This window comes from Cyclopterus lumpus, chromosome 17, assembly GCF_009769545.1.
Source record: "Cyclopterus lumpus isolate fCycLum1 chromosome 17, fCycLum1.pri, whole genome shotgun sequence".
In the NCBI taxonomy this organism is placed as follows: Eukaryota; Metazoa; Chordata; class Actinopteri; order Perciformes; family Cyclopteridae; genus Cyclopterus; species Cyclopterus lumpus.
Window position 1 is genome coordinate 6,293,467 of NC_046982.1, and position 21,909 is coordinate 6,315,375.

Sequence of the window (21,909 nt, forward strand, 5' to 3'; positions counted from 1 at the left end):
TCGGAATAGCCTGCGTGAAGTGGTCCAATGCCAGTCTACGAAACCTACAGCTCTATTTGGAGAAGGTTGTAGGACCTTTTTTTATTTATTTAATCTTTAATTATGTAGACTTTGACTTTGTTTCCGGTTTGGACGCTTCTCAAACCATTGCCCAGACATGCCCTGACTACTTTGACTAGACAAGCTACCAAAACTGAAATTACAACCACCGTTTGAAACAAACCACTTTATTCACATTATTAAAAGTTTTTTTGAGCAAGATCACACAGCTCAGGTGAAGTATTGGCTTTTAACACGTCTCCCCAACACATTTCCTTATATAGGCTACACGTCATCTGTCAAAAAGAGACAAGATGTACATTTTAAAATTAAATCTCAAGCTGAAAGGATAAAGCTATGGCTGTGTTCAACATTTAAACACTGAGGTGAGCCTTCAGTGTGAGGGGGCTTTCAGGCTCGGTTCTGGAGGACGGCGGGAGGCAAAAGGGAGGAAGTACTCTCTGGCAAACTGGAAGACGTCATTTGGTTTCCTCAACAGCAAAAACTGCAGAAAGTCAGATATGAGTGCACGGATCTCTGGATGCTGTCTCAGGTACGAGGCATGGTCCGCCTTCAGCTTCTCCTGCCCCAACGAGACACACACACACACACAGTAAAATGACGATCAGATGCATTTTGGATAGGGAGGAAACCTTATTCTTCAGAAAGTCGGAATGAATCGCTTTAATTGTAAGTCACCTTTCTGTCCAAAAACTTGGAGCGCATCTCCATGTCTTCTTCCCAAACAAGAGGGATCTTCTCAAAACCTAACGCACAGACAACATGATTGACTATACAAATGGTTTAATGTGTGTGTGTGTGTGTGTGTGTGTGTGTGTGTGGCAATGGTTACCTTCTTTTAGCTGTGATTGCAGCTGCAGAAGCCTCATGGTGACCGGTGATCCCACCTGCACCCTGCTGGCCATGTGCCTGATCAGAGAACAATAACTGCTCAAAAAGATCAACTCATATTTAAAAAAAATTCACAAATGCATTCACTTGTCGAGAATGCAGGTGTATTTCCTCTGTGGCTAAACAGTACGCACACACGCACACACACGAAAAACAAACAAACAAATAACAAAAACACAAGCGCAGAAATATAATGACCCAGGTATGCTCTCCTAAGGAGCTTTAAACACACAGGTGTCCAACCCGAGGATGTATAGTCCTCGAGCTTACCCATCAGCCAGGAAGTAGCACTGCCAGGTAGTGGGGCCATCCTCCACGGTGTGAACAATCCTCTCCACCCCGAATACCTCCACAGTCTTATCCCCAACCTCCAGCTGCTTCTGCGCCAGCTCGCTCTGACCACAGAGAAAACGGGGGGTCAGGGGTCAGAGTTCACCATTCAAACAGGACACAGAATGACCGAAAGGTCTCGCTGACATACTTACAAAAGTGGTGCGTATGATGCGCAATCCCTGGTCCAAGCAGATAAAGGTCATGTGTTCGGGCACCTTCTTCTTTAGAGCGATCAGTCGCATCAGCAGCAAGTTGGACCCCTCGGTAACGAGCCCGCTTAGAACAGACATGGGATGTGAAACACTCTCCATTGTCGTCTCCTGTACACACACACACACACACACACGCACACAAATAATTAACACAGTTTGTTGGCATCTCGAATGGGTAAATGTTTGTATAAAACAGTTTGGAGCCATTATTTTTAAGCCATTTAGAGCCATTATTTAAATAAAAAAAATGTTAACCATGGCAACGGTCATCATATTATAGCATCTATGGCATATCAAAATGTTTAGAGGGCCTGGGGCTGAATGTTGTTTTATTAAGGTTATGTATGTTGATGCCCATGCAGCCCACTCTGTCGCCTCTTTGCTCACCTCTCCCACAGTGGTAACTTTATCGATCAGCATCTGCCCGTCATGCTGCACCATGTGACACCTCCTGTCCAAACTGCGGCCCTCAAGCTGAAAAGGTGACAACAAAACCAAAACAGAGACAGATGTGGCTGGAAGAATGAAAGGCCACCGCCGGTACGACCTTTCATCACTCGTGTCAAAATGAGACAGCGTGGGAAGTGTGCATTGGCTCACCTTGACGTACTCGTGGTAATCTTCCTCCAGCACCTCCAGGTCCGTGGTCAGGTAGGCTTAAATGGACACAGATAAAGGACAAGAAAAGGTATAGGTGACACACATCTGGGAATAGATAGGGGGATGGGGTGGGGGGTGACCCTGTCTCCCCTCACCTGTCACTGTGGTTCCACAGGGGGAGTCATTGATGGCTCCCTGGCTCTGAGCATGGAGGAGCATGCAGGGCTGCTGGACTCGACAGGCAACCTCCACCGTCACAGTGAACTTCCCCAGGTCTCGGCCGCCCTCTGACACAGTCACCAGAGAGTCTGGAAACGTGCACTTCAGCAGCTCTGCAGGCTCTGAGGGAGAGGTGGGGGATGAGTGCGTTGTCACCTCTATTGTTGACACTGTTATTGCTTCTATTCGTTCGTTTTTTACCATGTAAAGTGCCTTATACCGTTTAAAGCGCTCTAATAATATGTATTATTATTATTATGATTAAAGTTTGAGCCATGAGCCAAAACGAACAGGTTGAAATTTCCCAAGAGCATATTTTCTATTACATTTTTGGGCACACTGCTCCAACGAAATAACCTAATCGTCAATATTCTGTCTGAGGCCACGAAGTGCCAAAACCAGGTGGTGCTAACATATATGCCTCCGCCTCTCCGTGTCTGTCTCCTGCTGACGCCCCCCGGCCTGCAGAGGACCCCTTAACAACTCACCAATGCCGGACATGAACGCGAGCGCTTCGTCGGACGCTTTCCAGTCCACGCCGAGGTCGAGTCCCTGAATCCCGGCCACGGCTCCGGCAGAGCTGTCGTCCTCCATCAGCAGCGGTACTCGCGGTAATAACAGCTTTACGACACTATACACACTTTTTCTGTGTCGCGACGGATTGTTTGTGAGCTTTTTGATGTTACATCTATTTGCAGCCTTCTTCCCGATACGGAAGTGAGGACCAACAAGTGTAAGTTGTCATGGCAACGACGCCGTGGTGCGGTACAGGCGGATGTATCTGCGCAGCAGAATTCCCACCACACACATTGGTTCATTGGTTGAATCCACGTGTTTTTATGGAAGCCCATTTCCGCCACTGTAAGAACAAAATGAGGATCCTGTAAGTCATAATAATGAGATACTATCTCATTATAATGAGATACTATCTCATTATTTCGACTTAGTGTCCGACTGAATGCGAGGCGTAACAGAGCAGAGAAGGGACGCATGGTGAAGAAACAGTGAAGCAGGTGAAGTAAAGATACGGTTTGAGTTAACACTACTCTTGTCACGAGTAAAACCTCCCTTCTCTGCTCTGTTACGCCCCGCATTCAGTCGGACACTAAGTCGAAATAATGAGATAGTATCTCATTATAATGAGATAGTAAGTCGAAATAATGAGATAGTATCTCATTATTATGACTTACAGGATCCTAATTTTGTTCTTACAGTGGCCGAAATGGGCTTCCATATATTTGGCTATTGTTTAGAATACAAAACTAAAATAAAACTTCAAAATGAATGGCAATAATGTTTTTACATTATAAGAATTGGTGAAAAAGTGACACTTTCAGATGCTTAATGTGCATAGATAAGTCTCTGAGTCAATACACATGCTTTCCATAGATGCCACCAGTATTCTGCATTCAGGGCTTATGTTTGTAAAAAAAACTCCATGAAGCAATATGTTAACCCACCAGTGATCATCCTACTTTGAGCAAAGAAAACCAAAAAAGACATAAGCCTACATCTGTGATAACAGTAAATGGTTCAATGTGATAACAAATACAAGATTTGTAATGATACAAAAGATTCAGTACACTTTAAGAAAGCCCTTCCCCTGAGTTGATTATAAATCTGTTAAGACATCAAGTATACTGGGTTCAGCATGATTTTTGGCGATGAGGCTTCAATCTCCACGTGGAGACAACACAAGTCTCTTCCTGAGGGTGAACCTGACTTCAGGCATCTGCTTTACTGCCCCAGGTTGCCGGCTGCCCTCTTTCTGGCCCACTTCATTGTTCACGTGGTGGAGGATGGTGGCAATGTCTTCACTCCTAAAACAATATGCATCAGGGTAAATTATGATGAAATGACTTCATCGATTATATCATCAGATCTACAACATATTGGGATATTCACTATATAGTTTCACATTTACCTCTGACAGCCCTCCTTTAACTGCTGACACACAGCTTGGATGAACCAGCTCCCCTCTTTGATGTTCCTCATTGATAAATGATCTTCAACAGTGGCGACGGCCACCAGAACATCAGCATCCTCGGGGATGAACGGCGAGCATGAGTCATCAGCCTGCAGGTCTTCCGATAACACTCCACGCTGCGTCTGCGCTCCCTGGCAGGCCTGGATCAGGAACACTTTGGGCTTGCCGGCGAGGGTCGACTGAGCGGTCGGCTTGAATGTTCCAGTTATTTGTTTGAGGGAAAGGGGCTGCTGGTCAACGCCGAAGACGACACCCTTCCCTCCGTGACTGAGAATACAGCAGATGAAGGCATCGCCGTGCCGAGGGGCCTCTTTAAGAGCGGCGAATGCGCCGTCAGACCACTCCTCAACGTCGAACTCCTGCAGCTGAGCGAGTTCGCTCTGAGAAGAGAAGCATTTCAGCGCTCGCTCCATCTGGTCCTTGGTTTGGTCTCGACACATCAACGCTCTGAAGCCCAGCCAGCTGAACACCTTTGCCAAACTTTCTGCACAGGACATTTCATTGAAAAAATGAAAGAAACAGAGTGAGGCTTCAACCGTCAACAAACAAATCAGGGCAGTCTGTATCATACCAGCATCTCTGTCGGTTCCACGTCTCTCTTTCCCGGGTCCGAAATCCTTGTTGTTTATGATCACGCAGAGGCCGGTGGGCCGGCTGTTCAACTCATACTGCTGGTCCTGAAAACAATGGAGCCGGTGACACAAACGCAGTATGAAGAAATCATCTTTTCAATATTTGCTTTCCCCGCAGAAGTACCTTTGTTTTTCTTTACTAGTTTACACTCATGACGTGTGACAATCTTTATGTTAAAACTGGATAATAAGCACGTCACGTGTCCCTCTAACAAAGAAAAAAACTTGATAACCTGATAATGAAACGCTGTTTCATTATCAGGTTAAAACTTCACCTCCTTTCGCCTCTTGCTCTCTGGAGGAGGAACATCTGAGGGAATCAGAGGGGAACATAATTACTCCTCCAAAACACAGCAGCCGGCAGACGTCCACATGTGGGCTGCATATGAGTCAGAACTATTATGCCATCATATATTATACATACCATTGTCGTCAGCTGAACATGCTTGCACAGGCTTGGACAGGAAGCTGGTGTCACTCAATATGCTCGTCAGCTCAGGGTATGTCTGTTGAACATCATCAGTCTGCAGGAGGTTCAGGAAGTCTTTGCAGTAGTCCTCTCCTTTGTGCATGAGCTTGTCCACGAGCTCCACGACGTGGCCCTCGACGTGCTCTTTGTTGATGCTCTTCAGGTTCGTGTAGTCACGCGGACGGATCAGGTTCCGCTCGTAGACTTTGTTGAGGATGAACATGTAGTCGCTGCACAGAGTCTGCTGAATGGCGGTCTTGTTGCGTCTCAGCGTGTCTTGGGCTGACATGTCTGAGAAATAGAGAAGAAAAAAGTACAGTAACGTACACCGGTCAATGTGTTTGTGACACATGCACGGCACATATATGTTACATCACAGTTAATCATCGTGCACTTTGAGTGAGTGACGTTCAGCTGCGAGTGTTCACGCTGTGATTAGTGAGTTCAACGAGTTACACGAGCTGGCTTCAACACACCGTCCAAGATTGCGGCATTCAAAGTACTTGGAAATATAGCGCAGCTCCAACAATACATAGGTAAATACTTTAAGTATTGGTCACTTACCGTCACCGAGTTATTTACTCCACTTTCGGTGCTACCTGGGAATTCCCGGTCCTCGTGCCCTTTATCACTGCGATGAGCCGCTTTCGCTTTCAACACCCGGGGGCACGTCCGTAGAACATAAAACAGGCTACTCCATTATGCATTGCAAACGCTCAGGTTGTGTGTGTGCGCCATGTGCACGCAACTCGCCGAGCAAGGAGCGACAGACAATGGAGGGTGGAGACGGTGGAGCTTGTGGAGACGACTAATCTCTGACGACTAGTAGAAAGTATTTGATTGGGGCTCATCGCTGCCTTTGTCCCGCGCGGGGCAACAGTACCTCGGCTACACAAGTCCCTCAGTGTTGTCAACCATTGGCGGGGTGCAACAGTGAGCCTTCTGTAGCGAATAGCTGACTCACAACAGCTACACAAAGGGGAAGTTCATGTAATATAATAATAAAATGATATGTAATATAGATTATAAAGGAAAGGACTTGAAGTGTGGCAACGGCATGGGAAGTATGTCATGCAGGACGTTACGTTATCTACATTTCAAAAAGTGCATGTCGCCTTTGACAAGTGTCCCTGGTGGTCTAGTGGTTAGGATTCGGCGCTCTCACCGCCGCGGCCCGGGTTCGATTCCCGGTCAGGGAACTGCGTTTTGTCTCGTGGAGAAAGCCATCAAGAACCACACACTTCATATATATTATTATAAACCTATATTTACCTCCATTTCCTAAAATGGAGGTTGAAATGCTTTTTAAAAGCCTTTAAAAACGAATTTAGAATAAGAATAACATTTTTTATGTATTTCTTGTTTGAAACATTATTATTAAAAATAAAATTCTCCAACTTTAAAAGAAAAGGTTACTGATGTTTTAAAAAGTTACCCATTTTTTTGACAGGGAATAAATATATATATATATATATATATATATATATATATATATATTCATTTGTTAACATCTCCAATAAATTCAAGGATTACCAATTTAAATTTGAAAAGTTATGACATTTTTAATGTATTTACCATCAAGACATTTGCTTTCGATGTAACCAGAAGTCTACGGTGTATGGCATCTTTTGATCATGAGGTTTATTAATGATAAAATATAAACAAAGAAACAGGAAGAAACCCATCGTTTCCTGAAGCGTTGCACATTACATGACGTTGTGCTTCATCTTTTCTCCAGAAATGGGTTATTGTCTTCAGTCCCTGAGAGCACTGACAGGCAGCGGCAGAGTGGAAGGACAGGGAGGTAACGGCTCCTTGGTAAACTCAATAAAGGTACTGTAATATACTCTGTAAGAGGATTTTGTGTCAGATTGTATTCAAAAGAAAGCTTATAACTAATCATGGGTTTAACCATTCCTCATTTTTTAGAATGGTTTCCTGTGGAAAATCAAGAAGCTTTTGTAGGCAGTGGAAAAATGTACAATTTAAATTAACCACGAGGAGAATAAAGATTCGTCGAAAGCTGTTTGTTTTTGAATGTTTCCCATTGAGATGTCCTAAGAGATGTCAGTCATTCATTTTGAACATTTAAAAAGGGGAAGTATGAACTGCCAGGAAATTACTTAGTTAGAACTGATACAACAGCTTCTCTATGCTCGGTGGTCCGGGCTCATGTCGGGTTCTCTGTCTTTGTGTGGGTGTAAAACCCTTAGGTTGGCTATGAAGCTGCTTTCTGTCCATCCCATACTGTGGTCCGGTTTGCTGGTTTTGTGTGCCTCAGGAATTGGTTGGTATACTCCATGGATATTTATGTAAAAACATTTCCCAAAGCTCTTCTTTCAGTCCACCATGTTTGACTTGAAAAACATGTTGGGCTACCTTGCCTTTTATCAGGGTGGTGTTGCAATTTCTGCTTTCCTTGTACTCTGTCGCAAAGGAAATCCTAAACACCCAGATTAAGACCAAAAAAATCAAATGTTGATGTACTGCAGAAGACAGAATGTGCGACGCGCTTTGAATTGTAATGGTCCTGTACTGCACGTACTCAAAGACGATCCAAGGCTTTTAATTGAGTTTTCTCTGGTGCCTTAACGCTCGATAAATATATCTCCTCTTTTAATAGAGACGGAGTCCAACACTACAGATGCCTGTGAGGATAAAATGGATACGGGCAGCGTGAGAATCAACATTTCCTTTTCACTTCCACACAGGCACAATTAAAACGTGCTGCTTTATATACAGATGCATTTGTGTTGAGTTATTTCCATATTCCGTCCTTTAAGTCTGCAGAACTGTTTCAGCTCGTTCCACAGGGCCGTCCGGGGCAGGGACATGATGTTGAGTTTAATGTGAACGACCTCTGCCTCCTTTACCCAACGGATATACTCAACTGCTCCTGGTCCTTCGACACTTTACAGAAGGATGCTCAGCTCTTTGTCCATCTCAGGTGTTCATGATTGTTTTAAATTAATCACGACCCATATGGCATACAGCTTTTGATGACGTATGTTTGAATATGAATGTATATTTCTTTGTCTATTCACCCAGTATCTGTGATGACGACAGAGCGGTTCACTATACGAACATTTCGTCTGGGGAGAGGGTCGGATTGAGTTCTTTGACTCCGCACAAGCTCGATGCGCTGTACGTAATCCTCCACTTTAACATAACCCTGCACGATGCATGGACAGTCTACACCTCGACCTACGACATGGATATGCTTGGTAAATACTCCGCGATGAACGCCGTCGATGAGTTGTTGAGTATCTGCAAATTGTCATTAGAAACACCCCCTCCCTTTGAGACCTCACCAGGATCCCCAAACACAGCTCCCAGGTACCACCCCAATACCCAAAACAATCAATGCAACTGAGAATCGCAAACAAATACACACTGGTGTATCAATGTGAATCAGTGCATGTCTGTACAACCTGCAGGCAGTCTCGCACCGTGGCCCTCGAGGACACCCCCTCAGCAACCTCGGTACCTAGGAAGCAATCTAAGAGAGAAAGAAGCCAGAAATGACATTGTGACGCAGTTAATTATTGACACAATGAAAATCATCTTGGCGGTCACGGAAGTGACACCGAGTCCGAGCTCTAACCATTACTAAAAAAAAAAAAAACTAACTAACACAATAAAAGATAAATGGTGACAGGTACTGCCTTTGATATAGGTTATTTTTCTCAAATCAGGAATAAGGGTTCCAAATGACTTCCCAGCCTTTACTGGCAGTTCAGGAAAACACAAGTAAACAATAAAAGGCCAACATCTATGGAGCAACACATTTACTGGAGTATAGATAGCTCAGTAACATAGAGCCTACTAACCAATGGCATACTACGGTAGAGCCGTAGTAGCACTTAAATGTCCCTTACCGATAGCACTTTGTTGTTTAGCACTTTAGTAGCACTTAAATGGCACTTACAGATAGTATTCTGTAGTTTAACGTTATTGAAGAAATTGTACTTGCTTGATTCTTGTTGTTCTGAGTTTGGACTCATGGTTTAATGCACTTATTGTAAGTCGCTTTGGATAAAAGCGTCAGCTAAATGACATGTAATGTAATGTAACGTAATACCAGAGCAAGCCAAAATTAGTGCATGCATGAATTTTGTAAGCTGAATGTTCAGGTTGGGTTTAGACTGTAGGTTGTGGAGAGCCCACAGCAGACACTCAGACTGAATTCTTGTGATTTATTTTGTGCCACAGAGGTCCTGCCTCCACCCCAAAATATCTCCTTATCAGTCAAAGATGGAGACCTGTTCGTGAAGTGGGGTCTGCCCAAAGATCAAGTCAAGCCTTCGTGCTTAGAATACCAGCTGGACATGGGTGACCAGGTATGCCCGTGCGTATGGATGTGGATGTTGATTATTCCATTAAGGATACACGCGGTACCCTTCAGTAGTTTATCATCTGGTGCACATAAACAAGAACAATAGAGACGAGGTGAACCTACTGAGCGTTTTCCTGGCGAATCTTTGTCTTTTAACAAAACAGGAAAGACCCAAACACTTGATCGACCAGCAGTCTTACAAAGAGCCCAACATAGACCCCCACTGCACCTACAGCGTGAGGCTGAGGACGAGGAAGATGAGCATCTGTCATGATTCTTCCCAATGGAGCGACTGGAGCTCCGCCATCAGTGAGGGCTGTTTGTGCAAGTCACGTCGATTAGTCTTTTAACTGAAGGCTGGGGACTTTTTAATCATCTCCATCCATCAGTTGATTGGTTGGTGTCTGGAAGTCTGAATATATATATATATATAAATATATTTCTTTGTGTGTCTGTTTGTCTGTAGAGGTGGAACCGTCAGTTGAAAAACTCAGCCCTCTGGTAATCGTCTTAATGTCACTTGGGATACCCATGATCCTCCTGGCTGTGCTGCTGCTGTTGCGCCATCAGAGGTACATGTTTCTGTCTCCGACTGAATGACTAACCTGTTTGACTGATGTGTGACTCACACGCGCAGATTCACCTACGCACCACATATTTATCTTCTTTTCGATAAACTCTTTTTAAATGTGAAACTGTGTCAGACGAAAGACAAAAAGTGACCCAGATGTCAACAGAATGGGCGGAGTTAAGTGAGAAGACACAGAAAGGAGGAATAAGAGGGGCGGCGGCAGAGTCTTTTAGTCTGAGACATCCACCCTAAACTTCTTTAAAGTTCAGAGAGAAACACCCACGGACACTTATATATATATATTTAAAAAAAATAGCCAAATATTATTTTAGCCAATGCAAATGGCAGCGGAATGAGTTTGAAATATCCGTGCTTGGGGCTCATTTTGTGTGTGTTTTCAGGGTGGCTGAGGTTCTGTTTCCTCCGATTCCTCGGCCCCCGCTAAAGTACAAAGGTTTCCTGGAAAAAAGTGACACATTCAATGTAAGTACGCACCTATACTGTTCACACCCACTGACATCACACACTTTACCACTCAGCCAACCACAAACACGTCTGTTCTAATGGTGCCAACATTTTGTTTGTGTTTTTGTGCATGTGTGTGTGTGTGTGTGTGTGTGTGTGTGTGTGTGTGTGTGTGTGTGTGTGTGTTTGTTTTTTCTCCAGCTCTTCTACCCTGTTCCGCCAGCTGAGCCAGTGGAGGAGATCACAGAGGTGGAGGACACATAGCAAAAGCCTGAAAAGACATTATGGAAAAGCAATGTGGGAAGCGCCTCGCGGTGTGCGTATGCGTTTTTGCTCTGCTTGGTCAACATCTTGTGTTTGTTTTGGTTGTTTTGTTGTTAATTTAGACAAAGGGGACATTTTTCAGTGATGAGTTTTGAAGAAATACATTAGTTTTGCTTGAACTTGCTGGTTTGCTGGTTTGAAACGTAGATCTAGTGTTTCTTTGGTTGTGAAATAAAGTTGAGTGACACACAAAAATAGTGACTGCTCATTTCAAGTGAATTCATTTAGTCCACTGAGAGCGTTCCCTCTCTTTATGGGAGCCGACACAGGACAATAACGGCAAAAAGAAAAACATTTAGACAAACATATGACTATTTCACAAACACAAAAGCACGAGGCAACACTGTTTAATGTTTTTTTTATAAAGAAAATAGCATCAAACTACCATTAAATAAAATGTGAACACAACAACATTGAAGTTACCCCATTCAAGTTTCACATCTTATTCGCTTTTTGGAGGACCATCAGACAAGAGGATTGATACCACTCTCATATCCATCTGTCAAAGCTAAAGCATTCAGGCGGTCCGCTCAGCTCAGCACTCTCCTCTCGCACTCTTAGCAGAAACAAAACGGCCATTATTGTGGCAGCAGATGCAGAACATAAAACACGGGGGCCAAAATGAATAGAAACACGGCAGCTGACCAAGCGAAAGGCCTTTTGACAGCAGCAGTGAGCTCAGGTGGACTCAACGAAAGATGAAGAAGCCACGCTCAGCTGGTTGCAGCTGACAGTCACCACATCATTGGAGTCAAGTCAAATAGTACTTCCTTTAAGGCCACACACACGGCTCACGGTTGTTTATTTCATTGGCGTAGTATGTTGACTGGAATACTTTGCAGATACTTAAGACACAAAATACGCATGTTCAGATCCAAGAAGACACACATCGACCATTTGTGAGTAGCATGATTTATTTTTTTATTTTTTTTGCATTAACAGAGAGTGACCAGTATTGTCAGACCTGGAGAGGTTGGATATCGCCAAAGAAGAAGACTGCATTGCAACAATGAATGAAAGGATGGTAGAGGCATGATGAGATTTTAAGACGTGCCTTTCCTGCATTGCTACATTTCCTGTATCGTTCTGCACAGGTTCCTCTGTTCTGCCACATGTGGCGTCGGATAAGATAAAATAAAACATGTGCCGACAAACCGCACGGATCAAATAGATCACTGTACTCAAACGTGACTTCCCCAAGCAGAAAGACAACATGGTGACACATGATGTCTTTCTTACATGACACAAACATATTAATACAACAGCATCAGAAATTGTATCTAATCTATTATTTTACAAAAAGACTATGCTCCCACACACTTTTTAAATTTGAGTAAAATGTACACAGTTTGCATTCACTACAGTAGCTTTTTAAAACTGATACTAAAGAGACACAGGAAGAAATCAAATAAATTTGAGAAGATATGACGGACAGAACACACAGGCCCTTGCTGTTCCACAAAATGCCGGTTTCCTCCATCTTGTTAGTCCCCCTGATTAATGGCGTTGGTCTAGCCACGCTAAAGAAATGCCGTCAATAGACACAGCTGCTGCTGATTCACATTTCCATGTAGAAACACTCTGTGGAGGACATCATTGAGAAAGTGTTGAATGGTTGAATGAGATCGACGGACATTTCATAGCTGAAAAGGAACTTTGATGCACCGCAAACAGGAAAAACCCACACTGCAGTCTTTGGGCATGGTTTTACATGGGCCAGATGTTGATGCAGTGCCTTAAGTATACCTTGTTCAAAGCTGCTGTGTTGTAGCTGTGTTTTGTCCAGTGGTTCTGTGAGGGGAGCCACGGCGACATCACCCCTTCTGTAATTCTCTATCAGGGTTTCCAGAGTCCCAAAACTCTGCGGGCGGACTCGTGGATCCTGTTAATCACACACAAACCATGACAAACAGTCTAGTGTGTGTGTGTGTGTGTGTGTGTGTGTGTGTGTGTGTGTGAGCAACGTTCACCCACCTGAAGACACCAGCCGTTGGCAGAGCGTACAAGCCTGTAGGTGTGCACAAACGGCGCTTTCCTGCCAAACACAAAGGAGTTCAGATTGTATAATCTGAAAGGGCTCAATGCACTCACATCATGTTGACGATTCATGTTTCAAGGTGAAAGAGGTCAGACGTGGATGGGGGGGGGGGGGGTCAAATGTTTTTATTTAGATTTGGAGTAAATTTACGTGATAAAATAATTTGGAACTTCTAGACAAATGTTTTTCAAAAGCTATTACTTCAGATTATCTTTCTAAATATTGAATATTGGATTCATTAAGTAAATATGTTTCTATATGAGTCTGGCCTGCTCAGATTGTGAGACGAAGAAATACCAATTTATTGAAGCATAGTTTGCAGAATATGTGTATTGTCCGAGGTAAGCAGGCAGTGGAATGAAAGCACATTTTCTCTACATCAATTTTGAGGCACTTTCCAGTGAGTATTTCCATTTAATTCTCCTTCACATTTCTGCACCACTACATTTCAGAGGGAAATATTACACTATTTACTTCCCACATTTAATGTTACTTTTCATATCAAACACATGATTCATTTAAAAATATGTATTGTTATAAAATAAATTTCCCAACCGTATACGTATATGCAGTTGTTAATTAAATGATCCTCGACAACACTCAAGTAGAATACAATACAAATAATAATAGCGTTGGAAAACTTTGAATGGACCCATTTTGCACGAGGAGTACTTTAAATACATTTTACTACCAATAATAAATATTAGTATTGTATTTTGAATGCAGGACTTTTACTATTAACAAAGTCTTTTTCCCCATGTAATATTGCTACTTTTACTACGTTAAAGTACTTCCTCCACCATACTTACTGTCAGTATATTATTGTGCATGTCTTTAGATTTAATAAAGTGAACACTGTAGATTTGGAGTAGTTGTTTCTGCTTCAAATAGTTGTATACTTTATGTTTTGTATTTGTTTTTCTTGCTGCTTTAAGTTGAGTTTTACTGTAGTAGAGTTTGTTGATGCAAGCTTCCTATAAAGAAAGTATGTATATATATATATATATATATATATATATATATATATATATATATATATATATATATATATATACACACACAAACACAGCAGAAAAATTTAATTGGTCAAACTATAATACTTTCTATTTACATGTACCAACTCTTTTGGTGCATTTTTTTTGGATATATAAGTATTCACAGTTTATTTCACCATTGTGTGAGAGCCCTTTTCTCAGCTTGTCTGCACATCATCAAATCAAACCAAATGGTGTTTCCCAGCGGGGACCGCAGCCGGCTTCAGTGACACCAACACCCCTCACCTCACACACAGACAGTAGGCCCCCTGCACCGTCTCGCTGTCCCTCAGCAGGAAGCTGCCGTCGTGTCCGAATCTCTCCAGCAGCCTCTCCGTGGCCTCGCTTCCGATCCTCCCGTAGTAAATACACCGGACCGGCATCCCCTCCTGGTCCATCGTTGTCTCCCCGCGCACGTGTGCTCTAAGGGGCGCAAGCTGACTGCAGCAGATGAGCGTTCGACAGGACGTGAGACAGGAAAAGCTTCTCTGGTTTTCACACGTTCTCGCAGTTCGCTTGCACCTCACCGTGCACTTTGTCTCACCAGAACAATAACCTCCACCTTTCAAATGTGTGGCTTCATTGACTTTACATTCATTTGGTGTTTTGCAAGGTACCATTTTGACCTCTTATAACCCCTGTTTATGAGCGTAAGGTGGACGACAGAAGCTGAAGTACGCCACCAGGATGTGTGCAGACACACACGCTGTTGGGATGCAAAAGCTGCCTGAAAGAGGTTTATGATAAAGTCAGAAGATTATGAGTTTCAGCTGACAGATATGTGCATACAGCAATGTACATCCCCCAGTTAACCAACAGCCAACTCACACACTGACGCCCTTACATTCAACCTAGCTGTGGTTTGCTTTGGTGCTGACACCAAATTCTGATAATCTCATTGTATTGTTTTTTTCAAAGATGCTTTTCTCTTGAACACTTCTGAAAGTGCATGGTATAGATATCAAATAATCCAGAGGCTGAGTTCTGGATATGTTCTGGGTACAGTCGGTATTCTTGCCCGCACATCAGAAGACTATATGCCTCCAATAATAAAAGGAAACAGGGTTTGGAGGCTGAACACAATAAGAATATAGATGTAACCAGTCACACAAAGCTTGAAGCTGTACCATTTTTATTTCCATGGCACCACTCCAAAACCGCAGTCTGACCCGCAGATGAGGCCTCTTTGGCGGTCCTTATGGACCATGACATACTGTCTTCCCACTAACGGTGACGCAGACGACCATGACGGGTACCGTGGTGGAGGGACACTGAATCCTTCCTCTTACAGCTGTTTGCATCCATCTAACAATCTAGGAACCCACCGCTATCGGTCTGAATCTGTTAATAGAGACTACCCTTCATCTCCATGACGGCCTCCATCTTCCTTGGATCAGGGCGCATGCCCGTGGCTGTGATGATGTGACCCAAGAAGACCAGCTCGCTCTTCGAGAGTTCACACTTGTCCACATTCAGGATGATGCCTGCTTTTTCCAGTCTTTGCAGCACAGCATGGAGCCGAGCATCATGCTCTCCTTGATCCCGCCCCCACACCAATATATCATCGATGTGGCAGACCAAGCCTTCTATAGCCCCTCTGTGACTTTGTTCCCTGGCCCTGCCACGGAGTGTCCCCCGATACAGACCCCGTCCCAAGTTGTGCTTCCCACCTGACTCCCCACTGGGTCCTAAGTCATGTATTTATAACAAATACCACACGGAACAGCTCAACTTTAATGTAATTGTAACGTGTCAACAGAAAGAGCACGGTTAAAAAGAAAGTATGTTGGAAAAGAGAGCCTAACATAGGGTTGATTTGTGTGTCCGACAAAAACTATATCCTCCAGTTGTTTTTCATCTTGACCCTCACTTCTCTGAGCCGCCATGTTTTCAGGCAAAATCAGCCTGCAGACGAGGCTCTGGATCTGGAAACAGAGGGGAACAAAGCACAGCATAAGCCTTCATACTCCAAAGGAACAATCTGGAATTCAAACGTTACAAAGGAAAAACAATATCTCTACTTGCTGGTATAGGTCGTCTCATCCAATAATTCCAGAAACAACCAAATGTACGTGAAACCCTCAGTGGGGAACTTTCGCTTTAGTATAAAAGGGGAAAACTATTAGATGGGTTGAAAATGTGTACAGACATTCATGGGCCCGAGAAGGTGTTTGGCTTTTCCTCTGGCGCCACCATGAGGTTGACATTTGTGTTCTTTAAAAAAAACTTTTTATCCAACACTAATTCTATATCCATCAGCTGCGTTTAGTGCTGATGAGGAAATGAAATCTAATTTGACCTGAACAACGTCTCATACGGTGATACAAACCACAAAATGCCGTTCCCACTTCAAAGACCAGTGAAGGAATTGAGAGTAGAATAAAGTAGCAACTAGCGCATCATTTGTTTTTGCGTGTTCTTTTTAAATTAGACATAAACACACACCTCATCGATGTCTTCAGTCAGGCTTTTGAAGTCAGGAACGTGTTTTTCCAGCACCTCACCAAGCTTCCTGATTCGATTAAAGTAATCGAACAGATCCTCTTGCTCCAACTGGAAACTTGCTGCATGTATGATATTGTTTGGGACGTTGGCCACCGACGCACAGTGGACAAGAAGACAGACCTTATAGATGTTAGTGGAAGGCAGGGATGGGTTTCAAGGAAGTGGCTACATCCCATAGCACATGTTTGTTTCTATGTTACAGTTGATTTGATGAACTATGTGTGCGCACGACTAAGCATTTGTCACACAATCCACCGAGCTCAAACTTCGTGAAGTGCTTGCATTGATGTACGAGACACAGAGAAGCATAGTGATGTCAAAGTCACCAAGGGAATCATGTTTTTCATGGCCGTCCGGCATGTACACCTGAAAACAGAAGACGGTGTTGTTAGGGAGACACCTGGTAAACAGTCAGGCCAAAGATCTTAAGATCAAATAAAATGTGATGAAGCCTGCAAACTCACCTTGGCCACTTCCCATTTATCTTGGGACCACCGGTCGGTTGTGGTTGGCCCATATGACATCTCTCCAGGAGGAGGACTCTGCAATCAGCAGCTTACACACACACACAAACACACAAACACACACACAAAGAAAGAAAGAAAGAAGAAGATGATTAATTACCGCCTTGAAAGTATGCAAGTTGCAGTTGTTCCATATCCGTCCCAATTGTCATAACTTTTCACATGTGATCCTTTTAAACATTGGTTTAAAATCGTCAGAATTATCATTTTAATTTAAGAGTTTTGACCAAGAAGGTTTTTTTTTGTGAGGTGACCTTTGGCGGACATAATCTAACCATTTCCACTTGAGCATGCCCAAAGACATAATGTGATCGAGGTGAAGTGAAAGGACGCGCAAGGAGAGGAGGCGAGGAAAAGAATCGAGGAGACACGTTAGCACATTAAAAAGAACCCCTCTCAGATCGCCACTCGCTGGCATTATGTGCGTGTTTTTTATTTGTACTTTTTTGATGACATTTCAGTCATGGTGTTACATCGACAGTGGATGGTTATTTTACTTCAGGTTTTGTTTTCATGCCATGCGGTACAAGTACATTTAATAATGGCTGAGGATATCACATGATGATGTTTTACGCAGAAGAAGCCGTCAGCATGCTCTTGATTTACTGTCAGTGACGTAGAAACTTAATAACATTCGTACTTTAGAAAAGCCAACTAACTTATCTCTCATAGTTAAAGCTATAGTCACATAGGTACCCTCTCTCTTCTTACCAATACGCTTTGCACGAGATCAAATGTCACACCTGTCACTATGTTGTACTACAGTAAGTAACAGAGTCTTCTCTGTGGATGATGTAATCAATCAGTTACGCACGGCGGTCTGCTGGTTCATGTTCATACCTGGTTTGTAATCGGCCTATTAAATATGGTGCAACACAAAATACAAAGCAGGTAGAAGTAGTTTCACCTGGCTACGACTTTTGAATGCTGCCTTGAGTCCACGTCAAGTATAGTCCGATATAGATTGGCTTATTTACATGATTTAATGAAAGCCTCACAAGCTTCCCTTACTGACTCAGGAAGGGGTTTACGCATAATTAACATGTACTTATTGTCTAGACTAAAGCTTGTTTATAGAGTTGGCTCCACCTTTTTCATTGATTTCTAATCTTTCTTTTGGGGATTTGATTTGATTTGGATCATTATTTTAAGGGAAAGATTGATTATCCGGTCAATCAGGAACAAGTCAATGGCTTTTTCAAATTTGTTTTTTAATTCACCTTTTTAATGACTTCCTTTACACACGCATACAATCTGTCACAAATCCCTTGATCTGCATGAAGTTTGACCTCACCATATGTCAGAGATTAAACATAAAGACTCCCTTGCACCTCCTACTCCGTCTTATTCTCTGGCCTCCAACAGGTTGATGGCTTGGAGCTCTAAAGAAAAGCTCTCACTCAGATCTCTGTTGGCCTGCAGGAAAACGGACAAACTCTTCAGCTGCTCCGTGTCCTAAAGAAAAAAGAAGAGACTGCCGGTTGAGGTCATGTGACATCTTTCTTTATATGCATCATGTCTCAGTGAGCAAGTGCACACGGACATAGCTGTTCTTCACACCTTTGCATCATCGTCAGCAGCTTGCAGTAACTCCTGCAGCATCTCTTGTAGCAATTCAGCCTCCCATTGGCTAATCAAGTCGGCGCTGGTCTCCCATTGGCTGACAGAATCGCACTCTAATCCCTCCAGGGCAGCGGAATCCATTTGATCCAAGCCAGAGACGCATATTGACAGATCAACGCTCAGCATCTGGACAAACGGAGCAAGAAACTGTAATGCAAAACAACACGAATGCAGCTGGGACTTGAGAGCTCACAAAGCAGCGGTGCGCGCACACACACACACACGCACACACACACACACACTATTTATGAATAAGTCTCATGGGACATGGGATTGTTATAATGAAATATTTGAGTCATAATTAAGATTTAGCTTTGTTAAAAGTCAGAAGCACACACACACACACACACACACACACACACACACACGCACACGCACACGCACGCACGCACGCACACACACGCTCACCTCCTCAATCTGCTTTCCAGCTATTGCCATCTGTGGTACGTGGCTGAGCTGCCGCACAAGCTTTCTCACACTGGTCTGGTAGCGTCTCATCCATTCATCCTTCACACGCAACTCACAGGAATGCATCAACTCGTTCCTGAAACGGATCACCTGGCAGCGCAAAAAAGAAATAGAAATCCAGTCCCGTTTAGTCGAAAAGGACGGGAGGTAAAGACAAACATATCGAAGCTCGGCAATGACGCCGTCCCTCTAGATCGTTGTGCAGAACACAAATCCCTTTGTTGTGTATTTAAACTCCTCCCTCTTTGCTTTTAGTCAGAGGTATTGTTTATGTCCGTTGTCAATATTGTGGGTGCAACATGTCATATGCATTCAATAAAAACACTACAATAAGGTGAGAAAGGTGAGAAACAGACATATCATGTTCACCGTGGGAGTATTTTGTCGGGAGACTAGTGTGCGCATCTTTCAGCAAACAATATGACTTTTACCTCTCTCACAAACTTTGGGTCCACAAACTGGAAACAATCACAGTGGTTGATCAGGTTGAGCAAAGCAGAGGCATCACAATGCTCTGCCCCCTTCACTTTCCCCTGACCCCGGGGCATGAAGGCCTACAGACAGACAGACAGACAGACAGACAGACAGACAGACAGACAGACAGAGATGGAGAAATTGTTCAGAATATGAAATGTCCAAAGTTACAAAGCCTCGATGTCCAGAAAGAGGATATTTACAGTGACAGCCCATCTGTTATGTGACAGATCACAAATCAAAGTGGTAAAACTATGGAACAAAATCAATTAAAAAAGGTCCTCGGGTGACATTTACAACCAAATGTAGAGTTTTCAGAATTGTCATATCAAAACGTGGCTTTGTTAGCTCCACCACCATTAAACTGGATGTTATTTAACACCTTTAACAATCCCCTGGAGTGGCAAATAACGGATGTTGCAACCATTACTCTGTTACTTGTAGCTAGCTATATGTCGACTCCCAACACACTTTCAAAGAGTCAGGTTGTTCTGTAGTGCTATAGCTGCATGTCAACATTAGGACCCATAAACATGTCTGCTTGCTGGAGCAGCATGAAGAAAGGAAGTGATCAGCTGTAAATGACAATACTCCACAATATCAAACATTATTTAAAAAAAAAAGGCATAACGTCTAATGATATTAAATGCCAGTCACAGCAGATTCAGGTCAAAGGTGTTGACCAGCGGGATGAGTAACCTTGGCCAGCTCCCAGTGGTCTGTTCGCCAGTTGGGAGGGAAACAGTTGTCCCAGTTCAGTGAGGCGTCTGGCTGCCTGCGGTGTCTCAGGATCACCGCCTGCCACCCTGCACACGCCCTGCATGCTGAGGAAAGCTATGCACACGCACACGCACACGCACACGCACACACACACGCACGCACATAATGCAAAAGTGAGGCAGAAACATGACTCAAGTGAGAAAACTGAAACAGAAGGGTTCACGGACTGACCCGATTCGCTCTCGGTTTGCACGATGACGTCTCGCACGGTTTCCGCAGCAGAGGGTTTTGATTGAGCAGATCTCCGTGGAACGCGCGCGCGCGCTGGGTGATGAGGGGGTGCAGGCCCTCCTTCAGGATGAGCAGACACCGTCCGGCTTTCAGCCAGTTTTTATACTCCCGGTCGTTGAGGCGCACCGCCAGCTCCTCAAGGACCATGTCGGCCTTCACTTCCCGACATAAACAAACCAGGAGCCGGGAGAAAGTTCAGGCCGAGTCCTGGTGCGGAGCTCCACCCCCTCTCCGTTCAAGCAGCAGCAGCAGCAGCAGCAGGCGGCCGCCAGATGGCGCTGTCTGCTTTGGTAAACGCCACCATGTGTCTGTCTTGTTTGGCCAGAGAGCAGCTCCAAGCAGCTACCTTCTGTAAAGTACCACAACAAGGAGGGGGGAGTCTACAGCTTGAGTATATAGTGGAGGGGTGGGTAATGATAAGGAATTCAATATATTTATGTAAAAGAGGGTGGATTTGTTTGGCACCGTTTTTGGTGTTGTTTTTCTTAACCCTGTTTGTTATGTTACATGAGTCTTATTTATATATTTGTTGGTCACTTGGGAGTCGGATGTAAAAACGGCCTGGGAAAAAAAAAGCCACAGAATGTCTTGCATTTCTTTTTACGCCATCGTTAACTTTCTTATTTATTGCTCAGATCTGAACATCAAAACATGGGGCTTGTATGTAAGGACTGCTAATTACAGTTTCTGAACAGGCTGATGTAACAGTCCTTGCAGCTCTGTGTTGGGTCTCCTTACCAACTCCTGCGGTTTGGGGCTTCGCAGCAGCTTGTGCAGTGGGTTTATCAGAGCTTTAGAGCTGAAAACAGTTCACACGATGCTGACGAGTGTGGGGAGACTGAGCCAAAACCGTAAAGTTGCAGACGAGGAAACATTGAGCAAAAAAAAAGATGCTAAAAAAGGCTCTGCAGAGCCGAGGGTGACAACAGAGTTGGTGATAATTCCCTGGGTTCTTCACTATGTACGACTAGTCATTTGATCCGTTTATGGCTATCTTAAAGCTGCTTTAAATACATATTTCAATTATGTAAATCCTATAATACTAAATATTCTGTTTATTAAGGGCCTCCAGCGGCTGGGGTCTAAGCAGGTCAGGTCCTCTTTACTTTTGTCTAATGAAAGCCCATATCATG

General features: G+C 43.7%; 5 protein-coding genes across 9 annotated transcripts; 1 reads left to right on the forward strand and 4 right to left on the reverse strand.

Moving 5' to 3' along the window:
- Nucleotides 1–160: 160 nt before the first annotated feature.
- On the reverse strand, nt 161–3,105 carry catip (ciliogenesis associated TTC17 interacting protein). Of its 2 annotated transcripts, XM_034555163.1 has the most exons (9): nt 2,804–3,105; nt 2,252–2,437; nt 2,097–2,152; nt 1,884–1,970; nt 1,437–1,604; nt 1,222–1,346; nt 893–969; nt 739–806; nt 161–622 (listed from the first exon to the last, which is right to left on the reverse strand). In XM_034555163.1, exons 1-9 carry the CDS (start codon nt 2,907–2,909, stop codon nt 434–436), a joined length of 1,062 nt encoding a protein of 353 aa, XP_034411054.1. In that variant the 5' UTR covers nt 2,910–3,105; the 3' UTR covers nt 161–433. The 2 variants fall into 2 exon arrangements, with proteins under 2 accessions (XP_034411054.1, XP_034411053.1); XM_034555162.1 differs by having other exon boundaries at nt 1,884–2,152.
- Nucleotides 3,106–3,857: 752 nt separating this feature from the next.
- LOC117746199 (caspase-8-like) lies at nt 3,858–6,435 on the reverse strand. 2 transcript variants are annotated; one of them, XM_034555161.1, is made up of 6 exons: nt 5,968–6,431; nt 5,359–5,694; nt 5,210–5,244; nt 4,874–4,979; nt 4,240–4,786; nt 3,858–4,135 (listed from the first exon to the last, which is right to left on the reverse strand). In XM_034555161.1, exons 2-6 carry the CDS (start codon nt 5,690–5,692, stop codon nt 3,988–3,990), a joined length of 1,170 nt encoding a protein of 389 aa, XP_034411052.1. In that variant the 5' UTR covers nt 5,693–5,694; nt 5,968–6,431; the 3' UTR covers nt 3,858–3,987. The 2 variants fall into 2 exon arrangements, with proteins under 2 accessions (XP_034411052.1, XP_034411051.1); XM_034555160.1 differs by having other exon boundaries at nt 4,240–4,979; nt 5,968–6,435.
- Nucleotides 6,436–7,113: 678 nt separating this feature from the next.
- Nucleotides 7,114–11,297, forward strand: LOC117746202 (granulocyte-macrophage colony-stimulating factor receptor subunit alpha-like). 2 transcript variants are annotated; one of them, XM_034555165.1, is made up of 10 exons: nt 7,114–7,236; nt 7,617–7,690; nt 8,027–8,079; nt 8,205–8,350; nt 8,452–8,627; nt 9,616–9,743; nt 9,904–10,048; nt 10,206–10,311; nt 10,712–10,793; nt 10,977–11,297. In XM_034555165.1, exons 2-10 carry the CDS (start codon nt 7,624–7,626, stop codon nt 11,037–11,039), a joined length of 966 nt encoding a protein of 321 aa, XP_034411056.1. In that variant the 5' UTR covers nt 7,114–7,236; nt 7,617–7,623; the 3' UTR covers nt 11,040–11,297. The 2 variants fall into 2 exon arrangements, with proteins under 2 accessions (XP_034411056.1, XP_034411057.1); XM_034555166.1 differs by lacking the exon at nt 7,617–7,690 and having other exon boundaries at nt 7,130–7,236.
- Nucleotides 11,298–12,021: 724 nt separating this feature from the next.
- LOC117746632 (SH2 domain-containing protein 1A-like) lies at nt 12,022–14,728 on the reverse strand. Its single transcript, XM_034555897.1, has 4 exons — nt 14,418–14,728; nt 13,074–13,134; nt 12,846–12,981; nt 12,022–12,680 (listed from the first exon to the last, which is right to left on the reverse strand). Exons 1-4 carry the CDS (start codon nt 14,567–14,569, stop codon nt 12,658–12,660), a joined length of 372 nt encoding a protein of 123 aa, XP_034411788.1. The 5' UTR covers nt 14,570–14,728; the 3' UTR covers nt 12,022–12,657.
- Nucleotides 14,729–15,669: 941 nt separating this feature from the next.
- Nucleotides 15,670–20,970, reverse strand: LOC117746651 (uncharacterized protein CXorf38-like). Of its 2 annotated transcripts, XR_004611348.1 has the most exons (9): nt 20,717–20,970; nt 20,465–20,599; nt 19,723–19,845; nt 19,232–19,381; nt 18,761–18,949; nt 18,495–18,655; nt 17,141–17,231; nt 16,617–17,042; nt 15,670–16,096 (listed from the first exon to the last, which is right to left on the reverse strand). XR_004611348.1 is itself a non-coding variant. In XM_034555919.1 (6 exons), the coding sequence occupies exons 1-6, from the start codon at nt 20,921–20,923 to the stop codon at nt 18,545–18,547; spliced, it is 915 nt and encodes a 304-aa protein (XP_034411810.1). In that variant the 5' UTR covers nt 20,924–20,970; the 3' UTR covers nt 18,327–18,544. The 2 variants fall into 2 exon arrangements, 1 of the variants encoding a protein (XP_034411810.1); XM_034555919.1 differs by lacking the exons at nt 15,670–16,096; nt 16,617–17,042; nt 17,141–17,231 and having other exon boundaries at nt 18,327–18,655.
- Nucleotides 20,971–21,909: the final 939 nt, after the last annotated feature.